Consider the following 24163-nt stretch of genomic DNA (forward strand, 5'->3'; position numbering starts at 1 on the left):
GTCTGTGTAAGGTCCGATTCGAGTGGCGACCGGAGGGAGTGTAGTGGGCGCACAAACGGAGCTAACCGTTTATTTGCGTGGGTAATAAAAAAACTCAAAGGCCACAAAGCAAATGAATCAAATAGACAATCCCCGGAAAGAAAGGCAGAGAGCTCTAAGGTGGGCCAAGGGAGGGGTGTGGGAGAGAAAAGAATTTCGGGAAGAATCATTGACGGTGGGGACAAAGCAGTCTGTCTGACTTCACTTCCTCCACAAGCTTGAGTTACAGCCGTTGTGGGCAGTTTTTAATCTCAAATCTACTGATTTACTAGAGGAATTGACTAGCAGAAGCAGAATATGAAATCATACAGGATTTTGACATTTGTTGGCCACTCGGTACATACCACCTACTCCGAAATCTGAACAACTCCGACATATGTGCTTACGCTTCTTCACAGTTGGACTAAGTTACGATTGAAATTCAAAATTCGATGTGCAGAACTGCCCGAAGCCAGTTGAACACAGCCAGGGTATGGTTCTCAGATTCTCCAAAGACGCCTCGAGCCGCCTCATAGAACTCGTCGGCCAGGGCAGCCAGTGGAGTTCCTGCCCGTTTCACAGAGTACTGGGCAAGCATTTCCTTCAGATATTGTTCATCGCGCTCGGCGAGACGAGCCAGAATGTTCCCATCAATATGCATGGTGGTTGCAAAATCTTTAGCTGCGGCGATGTGGCGTTTCCTGGCCGACAAAGATGGACAGATAGCATGGTCCCTGAGGCACAATTTGAGGAGACACTCGAGAAGACGCCTTTCGTTTTCTTTAAGGACCAGCATGCGGTAGACTGATCCATTGAGGGCAAAGCCATACAAGGTGGTAGTAGTGGACAACAGCGGCGGGGACTTGCTGCCTTGGACGAGTCTCAACATTGAGACAGGGAGATCAGCCGACGGCCGAGCTGTAAGAGTAGGGAAATCCTTGTAATTGTTCGCATCCAGATCATTAAAAACCTGGACAGCACCACCTCGAGTGCTCACGAAAATCATATCTGACTGCTCGCCATGTCCATTGATAAAGGTGTGCGACAAGCCATCGCGAGCGATAGCATCAGACGCGACGTGCACGATATCCCCCTTGACAATCTCGTAGACCAAGATAGAACTGCGAGATGTTGTAACATAAATCAAGTTCCCCTGCACCGTCATTGCGACGGCTGGAGATGGAAGAACAGCGGTGATATCTCGAGACCATTTCACCTCGGAGTTCCTCGCAGCTACCGGGAAAAGTCTTTTTCCAGAGGCAACAATCAGGCTGTCACGGTATGCCGCCATCGCATAAACTGGTCTGTCTAACATTTGCATGTATTTGTCAACACAATTGATCTGCTCTGGAGTGTTGGGATCCCGAGAAGCCTGCAGGAGCAAGACCCGACCTTGGAGGTCATTGGGGTCATCAGGTATGGGCAGCGATGTCCCAATTGCAATAAGATGATATTCATTGCCATTCTTTTGGGCAGTCCAGTCAAAGATGCAGGTGATCTTCTCCCCGGATGATCCGCTTGGTCTCCATGGGATCAGGCCCTCCGACGTCGCCAACCTGTCACTACGAGTAACAGGGTTCTGGGAATCCGGGTCCACAAATTCAATATATGACTTTGTGGCACGTCCAAGAGGATTTGATTCAAGTTGGGGCTCAGTGATGGAGTAGGAAACAACGAGATGTCGAATGTGTTTTGAATAAGTCAGCTTGTTGGGATTTCCTGGGACATCAATGCGTCGTGGAACAGTTTTGGTCTCGTGATCCAGAGAACAGACTAGAAGGTTGTCGTCGGCAAAGCAGAACAAGACTACACTTGTGAAGCCAGTCTCCGGATCCTTTACCGCAACAAGGTCAAAGCTGGAAATGGCGGTAGGGAAATATGCGGGCTGACATGAGTGTCAGTCACGATCAAGGACGGAATGGATGGGTTAGACCTACCCAGCTTTGATCGGTGATCCAGACACGAGACAGGAAATAATCAGAGGGATTGCTGTCGGAGGCGTATGAAATACGCCAGAGCTCACCGCCACAAGAGAACAAGGCAAAAGTTTCTAGAGCCTTGAGCATTATTGAGGTCTTCCCAATATGTCTTGGTGCTTGTTGATCCAGCCCTAGAGACCAAAATATGTTAGAAACATGCAAGATGGCCCCGAAAGAGAACGACCCACTATGAAGACCAAAGCCGTTTACTTTTATCTCAAATGGCACAAGTATGCCACTTCGAAGACCGCAGAAAAGGAATGCACTGGATTCACGGCCAGTAGACATGCGAATAACAGCAAGGCTGTCGATTGCTCTTGATATGTCGTCTTCAACATCGACTGAGATACTAACTTTGGCGAGTTGGTTAACACAAAAACCGTCGTTGCTGACGTGGAAGACTAGCACTGTGCCATCACTGGTGCCCTGGAAGATAAGCCCAGTAGCGCCCCAATTCTGGTATAAGATAGAGATGGGCGTTTTCTGGAGAGGAATTGGATCCACAGGATGACACAAAGAAGCGTTTTCAAGGATCTTGACGAGACGAAGGAACATCCCACTTGGGCTGCTGACAGTCATGATAATCAGAGAGTCTGCCTTATCAACTGTAACTGCACTAATAACATGAGAAGGTTCATGCGGAACACATTGACTGGAGGAAGGATCATCAGGCTTAGAAATGTATGTGGCTCTTTCTGTGACCTGAACGACAAAACCACTACGCGTAGAGCCTGTTGCCAACGTCTGTTCAGTGTCAAAGCCAATACCATCCTGGAGGGCAGAGATTCCGTCCTTCCAGTCGAAAGTAGTGTGAAGGAGCAATGAGGAAATTGGATCGGTAATCATGAGGTAAATTTCGCCAGTCATCTCCTTTGCCATCGCCCACATATCACGAATGTTCGAAAATTCACCCAATGCGACGGCAACGCCAATCTGAGCCTCGACTCCATATCGCAGTTCGGTAATCGCGCCATTTCCCGTAGAAGAGGAAGAACAGACAAATAGCCGATCATGAGCTTGATCAGCTTTGGAGGGGTCTCGCGAGTATGAAGGCACAACAACGGCATCGGTGACCGGTGCCCAGTTGAGGAAACGCTGGACACATCTCGGGTGGTCTCGTGCCTCTTGAACAAACAGACCACCGTCGCCGTGGCTTCCAGCAGCGAGTATGAAGTCGCCACCTTCGTGGCCCATATCCAAAACATCGAATGCAGTGTCAACATCACAGTGGAGCTGACCCAGAGAGGTCTGGGTTTCAAGTTCGCCCTCATTGCCAAACTCAAGATAATAAATCCACCCATCCTCTCGACACAAAAAGATACCATCGTATCGCTGGCTGTAAAGCCAATTTCGGGAAGGTCTTGCCCAGCGGGTCCATAGCCCGATCTGAGAAGGATCGGTATCGGGGATGATGGGTGGGTATCTCATAGGGCGATTCATGCTATGAGGTGTGTACATTGCCATTGATGTTGTGGTGATGAGCAGGAATGATGATTCCTTGGCCAAGGGAACAATCATAGTAGGTAGGGAGTCTTGTGCAGGCAGAGAAATGGTTGTGATGTTGGGAGAAAGGCGCTCGTCCATGCGAAGCTCATCCCATTCATAGAACAGAGCCTGAGTTGTGTATTCTTTGTGAATGATAAGAAGTAGGATTATTCTTTTGTCATCGACGGCTTTGGGATACAGGAATTCCATGAACAGGATATCCCCGTTCACTTTAAGAAAATTTTCCTGTTTGAAGATTATTAGTCCAGCCTCTTTGAAGGGCAACTGCAGCGTACCGATTGAATTGGATGCAGCCTTCCCTGGATCATCTGCAGCTGGAGGTCATCGGAAGAATTCAACCACATAATTCCGAAGAAATTACGCGATGCACTGACTGCGACCGCGCGTGACCTAATCCTGTTAGTTTTCAATAATAGCAGAACTCGAAGATGATACGTACTTCGGGTCAACCGCGATGTGTCGGCCATATTTTTCAGAGGTATTGACATCGCGGGGCAGTGGTCGGTAGTGAGTGACGAATGGATCTTCTGTTCCAGCAGCGCAGTACATAAAGAGGAGCTCGTTCGAATCCAAAGCGAGAAATAGGATCTGAGGGGCTAGAGTCTCTGCTTCCATGCGTCCAATTGACCGGGCTGAGCGGGCTTCCTGGGTTTCCCAAGGCAGCTGAGTGCCGACGTTAATAACCTTGGCTCCAAGAGGTGAGCCAGTAAGGTCATTCTTCTCGAAGACATCTGCGAGATTTCCACTGGGGAGTGCCTCCTTGACCTGGATACGCCTCTCGCCGACAAAGACAACATCGTTGTGCTCTTTGCTTCGAACACGCGCGGGGAGTATCCAGTTGATGACAGGGCTGGGGAGGACGGGCTGGGTTAGAAGCCCTGTCATCTCCATCGGCTCTGGGTTAGCCCCAGAATCAGCCACATCGGACATGGTGACTTGTATGAAAAGTCAAATGGGGCAAATGGGGCAAAACGGTTGGGGAACGATATGAGAACACACAGGGAACGGATATGAGAGAAGGGTATGAGAGCAGGGTATGAGAGCAAGTTATGAGGGCAGGTTATGACAGCAGGGTATGTGAGTAGAGTATGAGAGCAGAGTACCAGAGCACAAAGGTTCAGGGAACCAGAAGATGAAGGTAAACAGAGTGCGGGGAGAAAAGGAAAGAAGACGCGAGTGCGAGAAATACGCGATATCGAAGACGCGCTGCGCTACCCAAGGATGTAAAATCAAGAGGCCCAGGTGACCGGTTATCAGCCGCAGACCCTAGTAGGCTTGAGGAAAGCGCACTCCAGATATTTTTTCAATTGATACCGCCTAGGGTATATCAAATGCAATCCATGAAACTGGGACATTCGATATTGGTGCAATTGCGCAGAGATTAGAAGAACGCAAATGCGACCCTCAATACAGCCTGGTCCCAGCAGCAAATATTGGTATTCCAGACAAGCCCTGTTGGTCTCTGTGTTAACATGTACCTCCCAAGGCAATCCGATGCTCGACGTACAGCTTGGCCGGACCTCTTCCTAGGTATCAAAAGAACCAAAGGGACCTATGGGCATCGGCTGTAACCTATTGCATTGATTCCTAAGCTCCAGGCAGATGTGAAGGCTCTGTTAGCCAGATTCACGTTGTCCCTAGGAACTGCTTAACGCCGAAGCCCACAAGCTCCGCAATGCCTGGGCTGTCACCACCGAGGAGAAATCGACCAATTCAGGGACACTGAGTCTGCAGCACTAAGCACAGCTGTGCCCAAGGAATGCGATCAAACTCGCAAAGCGATCGTATGCAGACCCCCAGCAGAGCACAGGTGATGTTGTCGAAATCATGTCACGTTGCCGAGTGGTGCCTCAGGCCACTTGGCGGGAGTGTCTGCACTGCCGCCTTCTGCATTCTCACTCCACATCTGGATGTATGCGCATCGAGCTGAAAGCGAAGCCCTCTGTTGTGTTCTCTTGGCTTAAAGCCATTTCAACACGCCGTTGCATGGTTGTGTCAGAAGGTGAAGAGATCAAGCTCGATCTATATCGACCAGTTGTCGATAACTTGAGCAGTGTCGCCGGAAAAGCAACGTCATTATCGCAGAAGTTTCGTCTGAAAAAGCAAACCAGGCTCAACATTTGTTACTTGCTGTGCATGCATGCTGGCTGTTGTTGATCCCGGTCGAACAAAGCCTTTGGGAAGCAGCCCCCTTAAAACCAACCAGGATGGAATATTCTGAAATGGAACTGAAAGATGCGAGTTCCACTGCTTCATTGGAAGGCATGGACTCTGATAACTCTAATGAGACCGATGAGTCCACGCCATCCTCGAGATCACAACAAATAGCGAGTGCCAAGTCAGAGAAGGCGAAAGCTATTCGTCAAGCTTGCAGTTCGCGTGATCTAGAAGCATTAGCGTCATTAGCAACGTCCGAAGGCGGGTTGATGGAGGATGAATTGCGGCAGGTAGCATGTAAGTCGGCCGAATAAGAAAGCAGTGCGGATGTTGACCAACAAACAGGGCCCATTCTTTTACGATGCGATGAAAAATCACGACATGACGAACCTGTTCCAAGTGATAAGCTTCCACGGCATGTTGATGAAGATCAGGTAGAACTCGACGTCAACAGGTCATTCGTTTACTACCCAAAATGTTCGTCGTATCGATCTTTAAACACTACGAACGTTATGACTGACTCGATCTATAGCGCCGGAAGCAGAACTTCTAAACAAGAAAAATCAACTATCAAAACTGATCACCCAAGTCCTTAGGAACTATCCAATGTTATGCTATTTCCAAGGATATCACGACATAGTCCAAGTTCTTCTTCTGGTATTGGGCGAGAAGAAGGCCGTGCCAGCTGTGGCACAAATCTCGCTCTTCCGCATCAGAGACTACATGCTTCCATCACTCTCACCAGCCGTGAAACATTTGCACTTAATTCCTGCCATCATCGAAACAACAGACACCGAACTACGGCGACACCTTGGCAATATCCAACCCTTCTTCGCTCTCGCAGCCACTCTTACTCTTTACGCCCATGACATCCAAGAATACAGCAACATTGCTCGACTTTTTGACTTCCTTCTAGCCCGGGAACCTGTCGTTGCAATCTACCTTTTTGCAGCAATGATCCTGTCGAGGAAGAAAGAGCTGTTAGACATCCCCGAAGACGAACCTGAAATGCTCCACTTCACACTTTCCAAGCTCCCAAACCCGCTTGATTTGGATGGCCACATCCAGAATGCGACAAAGCTCTTCAAGGACCACCCACCAGAATCCTTGCCGCTCGGTGCTTGGAAACATATTCCTTGGTGCAGCGTGCTCAAAACTTCACGAGATCCATATCAAGAATATGCAGTAGAAGATGCAGTGTATCTGTTTGATCAACAGACCCGACAGCTTCGCTATGAGGAGCGCAAGAAACAGGCTCTCGACTTTGTGTGGAGCCATCGTCGCTCAGTTGGCTCTGTGGCATTGGCTATTTTGGTAGGAGCGGCGTCCATCTACCTCCGAAAGAAGGGATTGGACAATGCTATCTTGTCCTATGCTGCTCGAGTTCAAAAAGTGATTCGGAGGTGGATTTCTTCTCTTCAATGAACACAAGTGTCACCTTGGAGTTTACCGCGTGTACGATTATGAAGAAGTCATCTAAAAAGTAATAATACAATCTAATTCTGCTAATGAACACTTTCCACAAAACGAATCAGCCAAATAATTAACTTCAAATATACAGTAGAGGTCACTAATGTTGGTAAAGACACGGCAAAGTACCCGCAGCTGTGGCTGAGCGGTGGCTTTATCAGCGGAAGCTGATGTGTACACTTAACAACTCCCCTTCCAACAGCTCCCCTCAAACCCGACCACAATGGCGAACCGAGGATACGACGTCGTAGTCGACGTGGACGCAGAGGTAAGCGCGAAATAACCCAATATCCCAAATAATCCATCTAACGCGCCAACAGGGCGACCTCGGACACACCGACCTGCAAGAGGACCTCGAATTCCACCCCTCCAGTGAGTCCAGAACTACACCTCCGGAAGCTCACAACAGCACATTTCTCTAACCAGTCCACCCCCTCCCAACCAGACTTCGAAAATGACCCAAGAACCGCCAAAGCCCAAGGCGACCACGCCCCGTTCCTGGGCGGCGGCAGCTCATCCCGCGGCCGGGACCGGTCCCCTGGCGGCACGCCAACCAAGCACAGCTGGTGGTCGATGCACTACTACGAGCAATTCTTCGATGTCGACACGAACGAAGTCTTCCGGCGGTGCGTAGCAGCCCTGTACCCGCGCACCAATTTCCTGGATGTTCTGGAAGGCAACGCAGACCTGTACGGGCCGATCTGGATCGCGACTACGGTGGTTGTGATTCTATTCTTGACCGGCACGATCTCGCAATGGCTGTCGAACAATGACGACAAGCATTTCGAGTATGACTTTACCTTGTTGTCTGGTGCTGCCGGGTTGATCTATGGATACACTGGTATTCTGCCTATTGCGCTGTGGGGAGCGCTGCGCTGGTTTGGAAGCTCGACGGCTGATCTTATTGAGTGCTGGGCTCTGTATGGATATTCCAATCTGGTTTGGATTGGTGTTGCGCTGGTTAGCTGGAGTCCGTTGACAGCACTTAACTGGGCGCTTGTTGGGGTTGGATTTGCTTGGACGGTGTTTTTCTTGCTGAGGAATCTTTATCCCGTGCTGAATGCTACGGATGCGAAGGCCAGCAAGATCCTTTTGATCTTGGTTGTTGTTTTGCATGCTGGTTTGGCTATCGCTATCAAGGTGCTTTTCTTTGCGTGAGTTCATTCCTATGTCCCTTTTATTTACTGAGTCGGAAGGACAGCTAATTGACCGATCTACTAGGCACGGAAGCCCTGTTTCCAAGAACAAGGAGCCAGCCGCTGATGACAAGACTGACGCCAAGCGGGGGATGATGTTCAGGGCATAAGTCGGGGAGTATTCGGGTCTGGAATACTGGTCATTCCATCAGTCTTGCTCAGGCAGCAGGGTTAGCAACTCTTCGAGAATTCTAGGCATGTTTCATGTTCAAAGCATGCAATGTATTGTACCCGTGTATTTATCGATTGCAATGGAAGTAACAATTCGTTATTTTGAAATTTTACACATTTCATTTCATGGAGTGCACTTTTGGTCGTCGAGAGGAGCCAACTAAGAACAGTATGACTGAGGCTGCATTGATTGTTTCATCATATCTAACGCCATTTGTAAACCTCTCCATGTAGCAGCCCAGCCATTCCCCTGCACTGGGTTCTGCACCACAGCACACCGAGCACAACACCGAGGAGCGAGTCGCTTATTTGAGCTTCTTCTTGGGGCGGAGCTGGTTGGTGTGGCCGCACTTCTTCTTACGGCAGTTGGTGGCACGGGGAGGGAGACGAGCCTAGTCAACGTTAGTATATATGTTGACGGACCGCGCCTTGGAGGGGTAGTTCCAGAATATTCGAGCGCGCGCGGATGACGCGGGGTAGTAACGTACGTAGCACTTGCGGCAGATGGCCTTCTCGCAGTTGTACTTGGAGGCGAGGGCCTTGAGGGAAGGCTCGATGATACCACCACGGAGACGGAGGACCAGGTGGAGGGTGGACTCCTATAGAACGGGAAAAATCGCAAGTCAGCCACTATTCCAGCGCATTTGAAGACCACAACGTGAAGCGACTTGGTTTCCTCCTCTTGCGTATTCGGCGGACATAATAGTGTTTTGTCTGTCGACTTGTGACAAAGAAATCCGATCCAACCCGAGAATACCCAAAGTCCCCACTTCTGGTCGTAATCACAAAGATTGGAAAAGGCGTTCGCATACCTTCTGGATGTTGTAGTCGCTCAGGGTGCGGCCATCCTCGAGCTGCTTGCCGGCAAAGATCAGGCGCTGCTGGTCAGGGGGAATGCCCTCCTTGTCCTGGATCTTGGTCTTGACGTTGTCGATGGTGTCGCTCGACTCGACGTCGAGGGTAATGGTCTTACCCGTCAGGGTCTTGACGAAACTATATCCAGGCGTATTAGTCCATGTCCAAATTTCCTTCTCGTGGGATCGCGTCGGTCGGAAGTGGTTCGCGGGTTCATGATGACATATGGATTCAGGATGACCTACATCTGCACTGGAAAGGCGCGGAAAAGACGATGTTAGCATGGTGAATTATAGCAATGCATAGATGCTGTTCAACGGGGTTCAAGGCACGTACTGGTTGCGATTTCTCGTTGGTGTCGGCTGTCGGTCGCTGTGTTCCAGGCGGAGCAGTCGATTGTCAATTTGAGGATTTCGCTCGCTTAGCAAAGGTGGACCGATGGGGGTTACCCTAAGCCCTAACTGCTTCCTGTTTCGTCATCGGTCACGTGAACCCCGGTCTTCGGGTCGATCAGTTCCAATCAGGTCACGATTGTGTACTTCCAGGTTTACAATTCTGTAGTACACCTGATTTTGTTACGGATGGATGATTGTTGAGCTGATTCTTCAAGTCTTGGAAGTATGCTTGCTGGAATAACATGATATGACTTAAAATAACCCATGGTAAACGCCCAATGCAATATCCAGCCCCAACGCCATGCCTGTGATACATCAGAATTCCTCATCAACATCCATCGCATATAGCTGCTCGTCCAATTTATTGATTGGATCAGCGCTCTCATCCGATTCATACTGTGGCGCCTCATCCTCATCAACACTTTCATCAAACTCAATCCCCTCTCTTTTATAGTACTCCCGGCGCTCCTGGTCCTCTTGTAGTTTTGCGATCCTGTGTTCAACAAGTGACACACTACGGACAAGAGTTTTCAATGGGACTGCAGCAAGCTTGGCAGCAAGTTCATAGAAAGCCCGTGCAGAATCACTGAGCTGGGATTCCCATCGATATCGACGATACCACTGGCCGGGACGCTTCGCTCCTTCATCTTCCTCAGGGATGACCCGTCTGGCTCTCATATCTTGCATGACGGTTTGTAGTAAAATGTCGAGCTTTGAGTTTATTGAACCAGGTTCAGGGGCTGAAGATGATTCCGAAGCGGCGGTTGGAGCTGGCTGAATATCCGGTTCTGCTCGACTGATAGGGAACAGCTCAGCGAGGCGATCCGGGGCTCTGGAGGTATCCAGCCAGCTGCTTTCGTACCAATCCATGTAGTTGTCCAATTGGGTGGAAGTCATGTCCATCACATCTTTATCTGTGACCTGAAGGGCGGTTCCTTTTCCAATCTTGTTGACAAATCGCGGATCATGGTCGTAATGTTTCTGAGCGCGTGCCCATAGAGGCCAGTCCATGGTCTGTGCTGCGGGTTCCTTGTTGGTTGTGGGGTATCTTTTCAAATCATCAAATGGGAAGAGGAGCTTTGTTGCAATGACAATGAGTACAATCATTTGCAGATCGGGGAAATTAAGTGGCCCTTTTCGGGCATATTTTGAGCTTGGTATCGGATATGTGTATGTGAAACCAAGGAGGTCTTGTAAGGTATTGGTTGCTTCATATACCTCGACTAGAATTTGTTAGCTAGAGAAACATTGATCCTGGGGTGGGATGTCGTACTAGGCAAGGCTAATCTTTTGATCAGCCGGCAAAGAACCATTGGCGAATTTAGAGCAGGAAGCGCCATTCCGAATCGGCGTTGGTAGAACACCGCTGTTTCCAGAACACTATGATGGAACCGCTCTGGTGTGGGGAGTTTCTTAAACAAGGTTAGTTGACATGAAAAAAAACCCACTCCAGATAGGGTTAACTTACGGTGACCTCAAGAATCCCAGTCAATTCTGGAGGAAGCTTATCCCTCATTTCTCGAGGGACGGTGGCCAGGACTCGCGCAAAGGGAACATCCTGGCGCATGATCATCCTAGGAATGATTAGTATAGATCGTAGAAAAAGCTCAAGGGGAGATAGAATATATACATACTCGTGGAAGTCACTGACGCAGACAGGAAGCCGCATCAAGAATGCAGCTAGATAACATGTTGCAAGGGAATCAATCAGACGAGGCCACTCGACATATCTTGAATCAGGTTTGAATCCAATTTCTCCAGAGCCATCTTTTTCTCCAGGCTGCGAGCTGAAACCTTCATTTTCAGTCTCATCATCTTCTTCAGTATCAGTGATCTTCAATGTGAAGTCCTGGAGTCGAAGAGCCCAGAGGTCACGAACAACAACCTGATATATGATGAGCTTTCATGCATGTCAAAGGGAGACTGTTGCACACACCTCAAGTTCCTCTGGGAAACCCTGTTCATGAACCAAGGCATGACTTTGCTTCCAAAGAATGAGTTGATAGCATTGCAGGAGAAGCGTATATGCCGCACGGCCACGAAGTGCTTTTCTCGAAAGTCAGCGATGAGCTCCTTAGATGAAACGGCCAATACAAACTCTTGCTCGTCTTCTCCTTGGCTTCCTTCTTCACACGATGTAGTCTGCCTAGATTTCCGAAATCGTCTGCATCATCTGCGACTTGGACGCCCTATGCGTTATTCCGTCAGTTGAAATCTCCCACTACCATCTGATATCTGGCGCGTTCATGGTTATCGAAGGAAGACGTCATACCGCTTGCAAGTGACCGCGCCGACAATACCAAAGACCATTGTCGAGATAGTATCGCGTCTCACGGCATCCCTCTTGACCACAGACCCCTCGGGTAACGTATTCCATCAAGGAAGTTGTTCATGTCTTGACGGAGAAGGGTAGTATCGAGGCGGAACTTTTTTCTGCCCTCCAGGTGACCGCCGATTCTGACGCTCCACTTTGCAAAGATTTGGAGATCGTAATCCTCCAGTTGTCATTGGGTTTTTAGTGTTAAAGTGGTTTAGGTGGTTTAGGTAATTTAGGCAGTTTAAGTGTATTCATATTTATGTGGTTAAATTGATCTAGGTCTTTAGGCAGAGTTTTACATCTCATATATTGTCAAGCAAGAGTATTGATTCGTCACACTATCATGAGATGCTGAGACTCGGAACTGTTCGGACAACACACATCATGCCAACCAAAGCAATTCTTGGTCCAGCCCAAATCCAAGGTTACGTGATGGACAGACCTTGAAGCAACGGTGATATCGTTCAAGGAGTCGTATCCGTCCGTTGAACCATGAAAGATGAATTTTTGGGGGGTTTTTAGCCCTTTTGGAACGTAAAGGTTGGCATAATAAGTAACGAGTCGAGCTATTTAACCGGACTTGGGGGCCTCCTTGCACTCCATAGCGGCCTCCTCACCCATGGCGGTCAGGACGACGATGTCTAGGATTAATCAGTAATAATCTTGAGCAACTAAGAAAGTGTAACTTACTGCACTCCTTCTCCTCCTTGGTGAACATCTGGTCGATTTTCTGGCCAACCTCGTTGTCGGGAACCTTGACATCGTCCTTGGTGTCACCGTTGTCGGTCATCAGGGACATGAAGCCATCCTCGGTGATGTCGAGCTAGTATTCGTCAGTCCTAAGTTCCAAATTAACCACCATTTGGAACACTTACAAGCTGGTACTCGCGGCGGGTGACGTTGGGGACATCCATGTTGTGGGTGGAGGGGGAGAGATCCTCAAGCTTCTTGCCGGTGAAGATGTCGGTGGCGACAAGGTGAACCTTGGCGTGACCGTGCTTGCCAGTCTTGGAGGTGGACATGTCAATGATCTTGCAGGGACGGTTCTTGATCACAACGTGGCCGTTCTTGCGCAGAGCAGAGCACTGCATGGGGAAGGTGAGCGAAGCTCCGGCATCAGCCGAATCGAAGGTGACATCGTGCTATAGTAGATAATGTTAGATTCCAATTTCATTCAATCTCACCCAAATTGAGCGGGGTGATGAGCCCAGGGTAGGTAGTCTCGTGCGAAGAGAGGGGAAGCCGCATGCGGGGCTTGACGAAAAAGCAGCGCAGGAGAAAATTGCGAGAGTGAAAGATAACGTACCTCCTCGGCAGACATGGTGAATGGATTTTTAAGGGAGGTAGGAAGGATAGAAGGGATTAGGATGGGGAGGGGAAGGAAAAAGAGGAGACCGGGAGAGAATTTTTGGATTTTGCCTGTTGTGGCGGAGACGAGGGGTGTTGCGACGCTAGGTCCGATTCGGTTTAGTGCCACTTTGAGATATCCAACACGTAGAGTGACCATGTTAAGTTACTTGCTTCCCTTCACCTTCCTTCTGCTTTTCTCATGATCTGATGATCCTGCACTATGTGGCGTGACCGCATTTCAGGCCAGTCTACGCCAACCAATAGCCGAAACCTCTCTCCCCTACCCCGACGATCCTCATCCCAGCTCCTCCCAGGTCCCTATGGCCGGCCGGGGGTAACTTCCAAAACATCCTCTACATCGCTCCTCGTGACCCCGAGTGACTCAACCGCATCCCTCCCAGGAACTGCAAGGACAGCCAATGGCTCTCCATTGAAGCAGACAAGCATCCAACGACCGCGACCTGCCAATGTTCCCGATCCGCTGGAAGTCTTAAATAGCATCATTGGGAAGGAAAACCAGACAGAGACAAATGGGTCGCAGTTATTGGAGCTAGAGAAGCCTGCACAGCTAGTGGAAATTATTCAATTCGATGGGCTCAGCCTTGAGGACTTTCTGACAAAGGAAGAACCCCCGAGGAAGGAGACCCGGGATAGCGATGTCAATGCACAAACACTTCGGCAGTTTGAACAAGAGCGAGACAAGTTCCAGGAATTACATACTTCCATCACGGGCTGTGATGAGGTGTCCAAGTCAGTCGAGCTGTATCTGAATGACTTCCAGACCGAACTGGGCGCTGTATCGGCAGAGATCGAGACTCTGCAATCCCGCTCTACACAGCTCAATGCAATGCTGGAGAACAGGCGAAATGTGGAACGGCTTCTAGGGCCCGCCGTGGAAGAGATCAGCATCTCCCCTAAAGCTGTGCGGGCAATCGCCGAGGGCCCCATCGACGAGAATTGGGTACGTGCTCTGAACGAGATTGATACTCGAACGACGAACATTGAAGCCAAGGCATCGTCTGCCAATGGCTTTAAGGCAATTGAGGATGTGCGACCACTCTTGACTGATGTGAAAAACAAGGTATGTGTTGGTTGCGTGCAAGCAGACGAATCTGTATTAACTGTGTAAAGGCGATCGAAAGAATCAGAGATTACTTGGTATCGCAAATTCGGGCGATGCGATCCCCTAACATCAACTCACAGATTATCCAACAACAACGATTGGTCAAGTTCAAAGACCTCTACAGTTATCTCTCAAAGACTCATCCGAAGCTGGCTGGAGAGATCTCACAGGCATATATCAATACAATGCGCTGGTACTACACATCTCATTTCACACGCTACCTTCAAGCACTCGACAAGGTCAAGGTGTACCCTCCTGACCGCAATGAGGTGCTCGGAGGAGATCCCTCTTCGCATCGAACTGGTTGGTTTCTTTGTCTATGCCGAGCCAAATACATGCTGATAATTATAGGAAACATTCTACCCGGTGGCCGAGCTGGCTCTGCCTCTCATGATCCTTTCTCTCTAGGCAGACGAGTTGATATCCTCCGAACTGGCAATTTACAAGCTCTGTCCTCATATCTAGCCGAAGAAGACAACACCTACCATGGGATTGAAGTGCCTTTCCGAAACTTCAACCTGGCCTTGGTAGACAACGTGTGTGCCGAGTATTCTTTCCTGACGGAGTTCTTCTCCGCCAAAACCTTCCATCAAATCTCTCGCAATGCGGTGGAGATCTTCCAGCAGGTCTTTATTCTTGGCCAGAACCTCACCAAGAGGCTGATCGAGCAGACCACTGATTCTCTGGGTGTCTTAATGTGTGTTCGCCTGAACCAGCATTCCGCCTTCGAGCTCCAGCGCCGCAAGGTGCCAGTCGCCGACTCATATGTGAATGGAATCAATATGCAGCTCTGGCCACGTTTCCAGGTGATCATGGACCACCATGGTGAATCGCTGAAACGCGTTGGGTCCAACACAGGACGCAGTGCTGTTTCTGCCCTTTCAATCGCAGGCGGAGACGACCTCAAGCAGTCCTCGGCACCGCACTTCCTCACCCAGCGGTTTGGCCAGCTTCTCCATGGAATCCTTGTTCTTAGCAGCGATGCCGGTGACGATGAGCCGGTTTCCAACAGTCTTGCTCGTTTGACTGCCGAGTTTGACTCACTCTTGGCGAAACTCAGTCGCAACGGCACGGACGCCAAGCGACGAGAGCGCTTCCTCTTCAACAATTATTCATTGATTTTAACCATCATAAGTGTATGTTGCCTTCCCTTCGTATAGGAGGGGGTATGCTGACTATGACTAGGATACCCAAGGCAAATTAGCAACTGAACAGAAGCAGGTGAGTGTCCACATTGTGTCTTCCGAGGTATTGTTCACTAACTTGCCTAGCATTTGGAAGAGATGCTTAAGAACAGCAGCAAGCGGTAGACCTGCATATCGAATAGATGTACATCCCATTTTCATACATTCTAGATATCCCTTGAATATAACATTTAATACCCTTGTAACATAACCAATATAGCCAATATAGCTAGTATAACCAAAATGTCAACAAAATAAACTTATCTCTTATCAGTGGAGTTGAGCAATATCTGGCCGCGCGATCGCGCCATCCAAGCTCCTCACTACCTTTTACTCTTTTACTCACTTATAATATAGAGCGACCCCTCGCGTCTGGTTGTGTGTGTATAAAATGTATTCACGTTCCTTCCTTAATATACGGGCTCCGAGCTTCAGGCGCCATTTCTCCAGCACCCGAGCCACCAACGCCGACTTCACGCATGCAGTATGCCCTCCTCCCCCGGCCGCACCGCATACAACGCAATGAACAAACCTAGCTAACTCGTTTACCGAAAGGTAATAGGCGCAGGAGTCGTCGGCCTCGCTGCTGCCCGACAACTCGCAGCTCGGGAGGGTACATCAACCATCCTACTGGAACGACACGATGCACCAGGAACCGAGACAAGCAGTCGCAACTCCGAGGTTAGAAACAGCCCACCGGACCAATCCACCCGAACTTCAGCCTCCAATCTAACCCAACCAATTCAAACAGGTCATCCACGCAGGCCTCTACTACCCGGCAACCTCCCTAAAAACAAAGCTCTGCATCCACGGCCGCAACCTCCTCTACGACCTCTGCGCAAAGAACAACATCCCCCACCGAAACACCAAGAAATGGATCGTAGCCCAAACCCCAGAGCAATGGGAAGCAGCTTTAAAGATACATGCGCACTCGCAAACCCTCGACGCGCCCACACGCCCAATAAGCCGTGAGGAAGCCCGTCACCGCGAACCAGACGTCAGAGCCGACGCGGGCATTCTGGAATCTGAAACGACCGGTATTGTAGATAGCCATTCACTAATGACATACCTACAAGGATCATTCGAAGAGCGGGGCGGGGACATCGCGTTCAAGACGCGGGTGACGGGGGTCGAACCTGTGGACGGGGGGAAGGGTGGATATAAACTGACTGCTGTGAGCGACGAAGACGGATCTGAGACGTGCATTACGGTTGAGACGCTTGTTAATTCGGCTGGTCATGGGGCGTGCGAGATCAGTAATATGTTGCTTCCTGCTGAACGGCATTTTGTGCCGTATTATGCTAAGGGGACTTATTTCTCTTATGCGGCTAGTCGGCCGAAGACGAATGTGCTTGTTTATCCGGTTACGATGCCTGGGACTGGGGGGTTGGGGACGCATTTGACGCTTGATATGGGTGGCCGGATTCGGTTTGGGCCTGATGTCGAATGGGTTGATGCCGCTGATGATCTTGTTCCTAGTGCTGCTAGGTTGGAGCGGGCTTTGCCTGAGATTCGGGCTTATATGCCTGGTGTCGATGTTGATGCTATTTCATTGGATTATTGTGGTATTCGGCCTAAGTTGGGGAGGGGTGGGGCTGTTAATGAGGGCAGTGGTTTTCAGGATTTCATTATTAGGGAGGAGGAGGGTTTGCCGGGGTTTGTGAATCTTTTGGGGATTGAGAGTCCTGGATTGACTAGTTGTTTGGCTATTGGGGAGATGGTCGAGGGGATTTTGTATAGATGAGGGGTTGCTACTGTTGGTGTATATAATTTGCTCATATATATATAGCTGGTGGTGCACAAAAAAGTGTTCAAAATATACAGTTGGTTGGTTAGCTATATGGACTACGCAAGTAAATCGTACAATTCGTCAGGTTCGTCTTAACTAAAGCACAGAAATAGCCTCCCCGGCTAATGTACATGCGGACAGAATCAAACGCTGCTTGATACTCCAGCCAAAAATGGTAAAGGTATCATCACTCCAGGTCCATAAGAACATCACTCATTATAAATAGAATATGCGAGAACTTTTTCACACTCCACTTCCCAGAATCCTTAAGAAGCGAAGCATAATCAAGAAGAACCCTCCGAGCAGACTGATATCCGCCATGGAAAGACGTGCCCCGCAGGTAAACAGTCGATCCATTTCGAATGAAGTTCACAGCAGGATCATCGGTAGAAGCGAAGCCCTGATTGCCTCTAGGCTCCATGAAACTCGTGAAGCCTTCGGTGCCCACCGAGCACCAGTCAACATCATCCATCAATTCCAGAGACCCAATACTTGTCGAGCTCGCGGAGTCGGGAACCATGAAAGTGTACAGGCCCAGTACTAATGCAGCAGAGAAACAGGAGAAGAGGGAGTGGAAGGTAGGATGGTCGGAGGCTTTGCGGTTCGTCATCGCTTTGTAGATATGCGCAGCATGCAGACAAGCCCGTCGCGCTGCTGGGGTCTGTGCCCACTCGGCGATTTGATCGAGGGCTTTGCGCGCTGGAAGTGGGCCTGCACGGCCCGCGGCTAGGTCGAATATTTGGATATCGGCTGTTAACATCATGCACATATGATGCCACATGATGAGAGCATTAGGACTCAGGCGGTCGAAGGTTTCCCCGTAGTTCGTGATGAGTTGGAATTGGAGTGAGGGGAGACACCTTGCTCTGCCATCCATGGCGTATGTGTGGCATGGTGCGAAGGGGTAGCTGGCTCTGTTAGACAGGAGGCGGTGGTAGGCTTCTGATTGGCGGATTTGGACGGTTGCGAGGATGGCTTGGATGCAAAAGTCTTCGGTTGGGTTTTCGAGGTTGGGGATGTTGGTGTTTTCAGATGGTGCGTTGATTGTTGAGGAAAGAATACGTTTCCCGGAGCGGATGAGTTGCATCCAGCGGTGGGAGGAGTGAGAGTTGAAGAGGTCGTCGCCGCATGGGAGAATGAGTTGGATTGTGTCGGGGTTTGTTATTGGGCTTGTTGAGAGGAAGGATGAGTAGCAAGAGTCCAAGAGGAGAAGTCCAATGATGATCCTTGGTGGATGGTTAGATGTAGAATTTTCCTATTTGAGCGATGCCTCACCTTTTGGTTGACTCAACCTTGCTCCACGCTTTCCATCTCATATCGAGATCGGCAAATCTCTCGAATAGGCTCATGTCGAGGATCTGTCCCCCGGTAAAGAGGCCATGTCTTTGGGAAACCTATCAAATTTGTTAAAACGATGTAGAATCATGTACATGTCTTGCACTCACGGTCATGACGTTCACGTATAATGTCTGACATTGCTCTAGATGCTCTTTTTCCTAAACAACAGTCAGCATCGAAAAATCACTCTCGGGTCTGTGAGGGTCATACCCCTGTCAAAAGAGGAAGATGCAGGAATAGCAAGGCTGTCGCGAACAATGTCATAGTGTCCGAGGCATTCTCAACTCCTACGGTGCATCTAGAAAACTCCCCTGTTACCTGCTCTAAGACACTCTAAATGTAATTGTTAGGGTACCATGAACGAATGGGCCTTGACAAACAACTTACAGTGAAATTTCGAGAGACAAAATCGGTTGTCCCTTTGGTGTCAAGCAACGTCATGCCGATTAAAATCATGGCATACAAGAGGGAGGGTCGCGTCTTCCTCGCTGAAAATGTCGGCAAATGAACGAAAGGAACAAGAGAGATACGGAAATAAAGGTCGAGTGCCATATCCAAGATCTCAGCAGGCGGGAAATCGGGCAAATGGCTCATAGCCGAGACAGGAGTGACTGGGGAAATGCCTCCATTATTTGGAGACTGCATGTGCGGATGCATTGACGGCCTATTGCCAAACGCCGCCTGTAGTCGTCGTCTGCAGTCCTCGTCCAGTCCACACCGTGATCCTTCAGTGAATGTCACCTCACTGGGGAGATGTAATGACTGAACGGAGAAGACATTGTCCTCCACCGAAAACGCAATATCTCGCCATAAGTTATTGATGAGTCGTCCACTGTTGATTGGTGCGGGCCAGCACCGCTGGACCTTGTAGAATCGTTCAGTGGGGATATTGTCGCTGCTCGATTTGACACTATCGGCTGAGTGCTGAGTCTGCTGGCCTGGGGACATGACCAGGTGAGGTTCCAACCACATTTGCAGCATATCCTTGGGCACAGGATCGAATGCCATGTTGGATCTGTGAGGTGCTTGGTGTGGAGTGACCTCATTCCACCCGAAATAAGGTTGCTGTTCGTCAATCATCATTGCCCCGAGCTCTGATCCGGAGCGGGCATGATGCGGCACGAGTGGTATATCTCGCGGCGTAGAAGAAAGACTTGGAAGCTGATACGCTTCGGCGACGGCTGGGATTTCTGGAGCTGCATTCATCGGTGACGCGGCTATGGCAGAATACCGTCGATTTGACGCATCTGATGGGCCACCCGTCGCAGTGAGCTGAGTCTCATGGCCCTTGGCATGTCGGCTTAAGACATCACTCCGAGAGAACCGCTTCAAGCAGACATTGCATTGGTACGGGCGTTCTTTGGTATCTATTCCACGCGTTAGGTATGTTCATTGGGGTTGGAAGGTGACTAACGCGACCGCTCGTGTCTCTTGACATGTTCGGTCTTGGAGAAGACCCTCGAACAGATACTACACTTTTTAAGGACCATCACAGCTTCGTTGAGCAATGAAATCAAAGCCGGAACATTCCCAAGTTGAGGGGAACCTTCAATCCCGCGAACTCGGGGAAGGCGCGTTAGTCAGCCACTCCCCGAGAGGCAGCCCAGAGCCCTGAAGGTGCGTCTCTTTATCTTTCTTTTCACTACACTCTTCACTTTGTTTTCAATTTATCTAGTTCAACAATTGTGCCTCCTTTGTGAGAACTACGCGGGCATATCCAGGGGAACACAGGTTCTGATTTAGAATCCTAGTGCACTAAGGATTTAGCTGCAGCTGAAATTGCCTTTCCCCGCAGATGAGAAGGATTCACACCCGAGCCCTAAACGTGCTCCACCATATATGCGAGGCACCGCAGAGGATATATTGGAGAATATTATCCTAGTGTACCTTGGTCCCTAATGTAAGACAACAAGGGAGAGCTCCAGATTCTCTTTCAGACTCTCGTGTGGGAGACAGCTTGTTATACAAAGGACCCAGGCTGCCGGCTCAACATGTTTGTGTTTTATAGTAACGTTAATGGACAAGAAGTTACCGACCAGGAAGATACAGCTATCTTTGATGGACTTAAGCGTTCGAGCTTTATATTGCACTCGCTAAACATCCCAGCGACTAGTCAACCCCAGGAATAGCAGTATTAGCAACAAAAGAATAAAGATCTTCGTCCCCGTCAGCTGGAAGCTGCCCACTAAGCATGAGCATCCACCCCAACCCAGAATCCGGCTGTAAATCCCGAAGATTAGGATGCGCAAGTGAAATACCCTCATCAGCTCTTGAAGCCCCAGTCCCAGTTCCAGATCCATTCACCGTCCGCGACCTCTTCCTCGGGGGATCAATATCCCCATCCGAAGCCCGACCCTGCTTACTAGCTCGAGTCCTCAACTCCCATTTATACTGCAACCTGACCAACAGATCTTTAACTTTATTAGCACTCTGCCAAGACAAAGAGAACTCATCAAGAGCTCTAAAGCATGTGCTGAGGTGGGCAGTTATATCTTCATTCTTTGCGAGTGGGTAGTGTGCCACGGCAGCAAAGAGAAGAAGCAGAATGGCAGAGGATGTGATCGAGACTGCTTTGACGTTTATCCGGCGGAGAGTGTATCGCTTTTCGTAGAGGACTAGGATCTTGGCGATGGAGATTGCGGATTGGATGCACATCTCTCGTGCGTGCGTATGGCCTGGTCCTACGGGTGGTTGGGGCTGGAGGTAATCTTTTGACATCCAAGGTCGGTGGGAATGGATTAGATTTTGGAAAAATTGCATGTGGAGGAGGAGGACGTGGGGGAGATAGGGTGTTGTGTGGTCGTTTAGGTTTATTTGGAGGGGTTGTGGTAGTCGGGCTTTCCAGTCGAGGAGACGGGCGACGATCTTGACGTTCAGTTGTTGGAGGAGGAGTTTTGAGATGCTTGAGCTTCCGTAGCTTTTATCATATCATATATCAGCCGAGGGACGAGACGAAGAGAGGAGAGGAGAAACGGAAGACATACAGGAAATAGCCGCAAGGCGCCATAATCTCACAAAGAGAAACTTCTTGTTCACTCACGGCTTCGGTGAAGTCTAGTGACTCGTAGTTGCTGCCAAATGAGATAGGACATGCGTATGGTGTCCATTTGGGAGGTTCTTGGTGGCGAGCGTCAGCGTTTGGTTTCTTTACTGTCACATCCTCCATGTTGGTGTAGAAAGGTCTGCCTAGATAGAATCCGACAAGTCTGCATAAAATTTAGTGTGAAACCCTAAGTGAAGGAGCAATTACAAGGAGACTTACTGGTCAACCATATATGCAGCCCAGAAAACAGTCCGGCGTAGCTCCGCATCAGCAGCAGTGATAGATCCACGGGCAACATATGAAGAAAGGTCGATATGAAGAGCGAGATTAAAGGCAAGCCGTAGAGCCATTCCTATAATTGTTATTCAGTCAAGTCCGAGACTGGAATCGGATAGACATACCACTGTAAAGCCACCCTCGAGTATCTTGGCCGTTTCCAACCTCATGGCTACTCAGAATGACTAGTACTTGAACTGTTGCTACAGAGGGAGAGTCCAATTCAATCTCAAGAAGTGCCTTTGCGCGGTCTCCAAAGTGTTCCACTAAAGACTTTGGAAATGTGACAAATGATGGGTGATATCGCGTTTCAAAGGCTGCACCGACAGAGCACCTGTTTGTAGTGGTCAGCGGGAATATATTCATCGAGATCCAGATAGTCTGCTCACATTGCGTAGAAGAGTGCCTCGGAATAGAACGGCGTTTCTTCCTTTCCGTGCCAAGCCCTCCTTGCCTTCTCGAACATGCTTCGATCAACCACATGGAACGATGGGTCTTGCCAGGTAAAATATAGATTGAGCAGGTGCTCTTCTAAAGCTAGCGGGGCTTCTCCATTGGGGTCAACATCACTGTCACGATAATCCAAGGTGCGATGTGTCTGGGGTTTAGTAGTCACAGGAGCATCGGGGAGGTTGAATGTCGAAGTCGGACCATAGAAATGAGGTTGTCCTTCAGGACCGAAGCGTAGTGTTCCCACCCGATCAGAAAGTTCGTCGATAAGGTCTTCTATCCTTTCGGGACTTCTTGCCGCTTTGTCGGGACTGGCTGGATTATTGGTGGCAGGAGGTTCGAAAAGGTCCGGCAATCCCTCCAATTCCCGCTCCAGTGTCTCTATCGACGAGGTGCAACCAAGTAGACTCTGGATGTCCGGAGATGGTGGAGTCATGCATGTTCCGATATTTAAACTCCAGTTCAAGTTGGTTAGGGAGACATCAGAGGCGTTATCCAGGGGATATGGATCTGTGATTGGAATACCTGCAGTCTCATTGGAAGCTATAGGCAATGTGGGCACGGTCTGAGGATCTGGGATATGCATGATATCAGGCTGAGAAGCGCAGGAAGTATCTCCTGGAGAGCCGTGATCTCTTAGTTTCTCGGCATTTTTCGTAATACCCGGATCAGTAGACAAGTTCAACAAAGTTGGTGCATCAGACGGTAGATGCTCAGCCACTGTGGCTCTCGAGAGACTGGCATCAAGCTGAGATGAAGCCGAGTGAAATTCAGTCAGCCCGAGTATATCAAGGACTTTTGCTAGAGCCGCATCCTTTTCTTGCGGCATGCATGGGGGCTCTAATCCATTTTGATAAATGAATAGATACAGCTGATTGACCCTGCTTGTTAGCAGCTCTATGGCAACTCGCAAAGGCAACCTTCATTTGATTAGCTTTGTGTATATACCGGGGTAGCTCATGTCTCAAACTTACTTTCTCTTGTCCACGGCCTGGTATCGGCATTCGCGCTGTTTGTTCACGCAGCTAGAGCACTTCTCATTGCCATCACCATCACACTGTGAGAATTAGCCTTGTCGCTCGATTACTAGGGTTGAATAAGTCACCTTGACTTTACTCTCCCGACATGCTACACATGCCATCACTGCATGTCGCTTAGACCTCGAATAATCACTGGACTTTGGCATCTTTTCAGTCTTCGTTCGCCCTTGAAGCGATGCTATCCGTCATTTGTAATACCGAGCCTCGACTGGATAGAGAGCTATTCGATAGCAGTGCGGGGTAAAGTCTGATGGAAGGATGTTTTAGCCAAATTCTTTTTACGCTATGAATTCAGAGAAATACCCGATCCAATCGCTGGCATCTCCGATTTACTGTCTGTTCGGAAAATGGTGGCCGATGTGGGTCGCCACAGTGGGGGTTCTATAGATGCTTGTAGGGGCTTGACATGCACTCTTCACGGCAGTAGTTTTATAAAACCGATATATCTTGGCAATCTGAGCTTAATCTTCGGATGAGAATCCTTGGAGGTTTTGGACTGCGACTTA

At 49.4% G+C, this 24163-nt stretch overlaps 8 protein-coding genes across 8 annotated transcripts; 4 read left to right on the forward strand and 4 right to left on the reverse strand.

Annotated features, from left to right (window-relative positions):
- Positions 1–460: 460 nt before the first annotated feature.
- Positions 461–4433, reverse strand: thtA (the record flags this gene model as incomplete). Its single annotated transcript, XM_022632894.1, has 5 exons — positions 461–1903; positions 1956–2128; positions 2186–3728; positions 3779–3893; positions 3943–4433. 5 exons carry the CDS (start codon positions 4431–4433, stop codon positions 461–463), a joined length of 3765 nt encoding a protein of 1254 aa, XP_022487351.1.
- A 1277-nt stretch (positions 4434–5710) lies between these two features.
- PENARI_c012G00771 (TBC domain-containing protein) lies at positions 5711–7085 on the forward strand (the record flags this gene model as incomplete). The annotated part of the gene is made up of 3 exons (XM_022632794.1): positions 5711–5957; positions 6006–6137; positions 6193–7085. The coding sequence occupies 3 exons, from the start codon at positions 5711–5713 to the stop codon at positions 7083–7085; spliced, it is 1272 nt and encodes a 423-aa protein (XP_022487060.1).
- A 268-nt stretch (positions 7086–7353) lies between these two features.
- PENARI_c012G07755 (Yip1 family protein) lies at positions 7354–8436 on the forward strand (the record flags this gene model as incomplete). Its single annotated transcript, XM_022632973.1, has 4 exons — positions 7354–7398; positions 7451–7502; positions 7576–8284; positions 8352–8436. The coding sequence occupies 4 exons, from the start codon at positions 7354–7356 to the stop codon at positions 8434–8436; spliced, it is 891 nt and encodes a 296-aa protein (XP_022487073.1).
- A 366-nt stretch (positions 8437–8802) lies between these two features.
- PENARI_c012G10118 (ubiquitin-60S ribosomal protein L40) lies at positions 8803–12057 on the reverse strand (the record flags this gene model as incomplete). Its single annotated transcript, XM_022633036.1, has 10 exons — positions 8803–8889; positions 8986–9096; positions 9310–9490; positions 10145–10970; positions 11021–11159; positions 11216–11321; positions 11382–11632; positions 11684–11793; positions 11846–11936; positions 12013–12057. 10 exons carry the CDS (start codon positions 12055–12057, stop codon positions 8803–8805), a joined length of 1947 nt encoding a protein of 648 aa, XP_022487156.1.
- A 577-nt stretch (positions 12058–12634) lies between these two features.
- PENARI_c012G03009 (Eukaryotic translation initiation factor eIF-5A) lies at positions 12635–13385 on the reverse strand (the record flags this gene model as incomplete). Its single annotated transcript, XM_022632851.1, has 4 exons — positions 12635–12705; positions 12755–12887; positions 12940–13206; positions 13371–13385. 4 exons carry the CDS (start codon positions 13383–13385, stop codon positions 12635–12637), a joined length of 486 nt encoding a protein of 161 aa, XP_022487352.1.
- Positions 13386–13634: 249 nt separating this feature from the next.
- Positions 13635–15847, forward strand: PENARI_c012G12256 (putative GARP complex subunit (Sac2); the record flags this gene model as incomplete). The annotated part of the gene is made up of 5 exons (XM_022633075.1): positions 13635–14495; positions 14546–14840; positions 14889–15673; positions 15723–15758; positions 15809–15847. 5 exons carry the CDS (start codon positions 13635–13637, stop codon positions 15845–15847), a joined length of 2016 nt encoding a protein of 671 aa, XP_022487122.1.
- Positions 15848–16112: 265 nt separating this feature from the next.
- Positions 16113–17465, forward strand: PENARI_c012G04268 (NAD(P)/FAD-dependent oxidoreductase; the record flags this gene model as incomplete). Its single annotated transcript, XM_022632884.1, has 3 exons — positions 16113–16205; positions 16277–16402; positions 16473–17465. 3 exons carry the CDS (start codon positions 16113–16115, stop codon positions 17463–17465), a joined length of 1212 nt encoding a protein of 403 aa, XP_022487237.1.
- Positions 17466–17697: 232 nt separating this feature from the next.
- On the reverse strand, positions 17698–23758 carry PENARI_c012G08026 (uncharacterized protein; the record flags this gene model as incomplete). Its single annotated transcript, XM_022632981.1, has 12 exons — positions 17698–18736; positions 18786–18904; positions 18956–19006; positions 19059–19181; positions 19236–20215; positions 21107–21765; positions 21833–22054; positions 22111–22243; positions 22293–22501; positions 22557–23498; positions 23592–23674; positions 23723–23758. The coding sequence occupies 12 exons, from the start codon at positions 23756–23758 to the stop codon at positions 17698–17700; spliced, it is 4596 nt and encodes a 1531-aa protein (XP_022487084.1).
- Between the last annotated feature and the right edge of the window lie 405 nt (positions 23759–24163).

Source organism: Penicillium arizonense (genome assembly GCF_001773325.1).
Source record: "Penicillium arizonense strain CBS 141311 chromosome Unknown PENARI_contig012, whole genome shotgun sequence".
NCBI lineage: Eukaryota > Fungi > Ascomycota > Eurotiomycetes > Eurotiales > Aspergillaceae > Penicillium > Penicillium arizonense.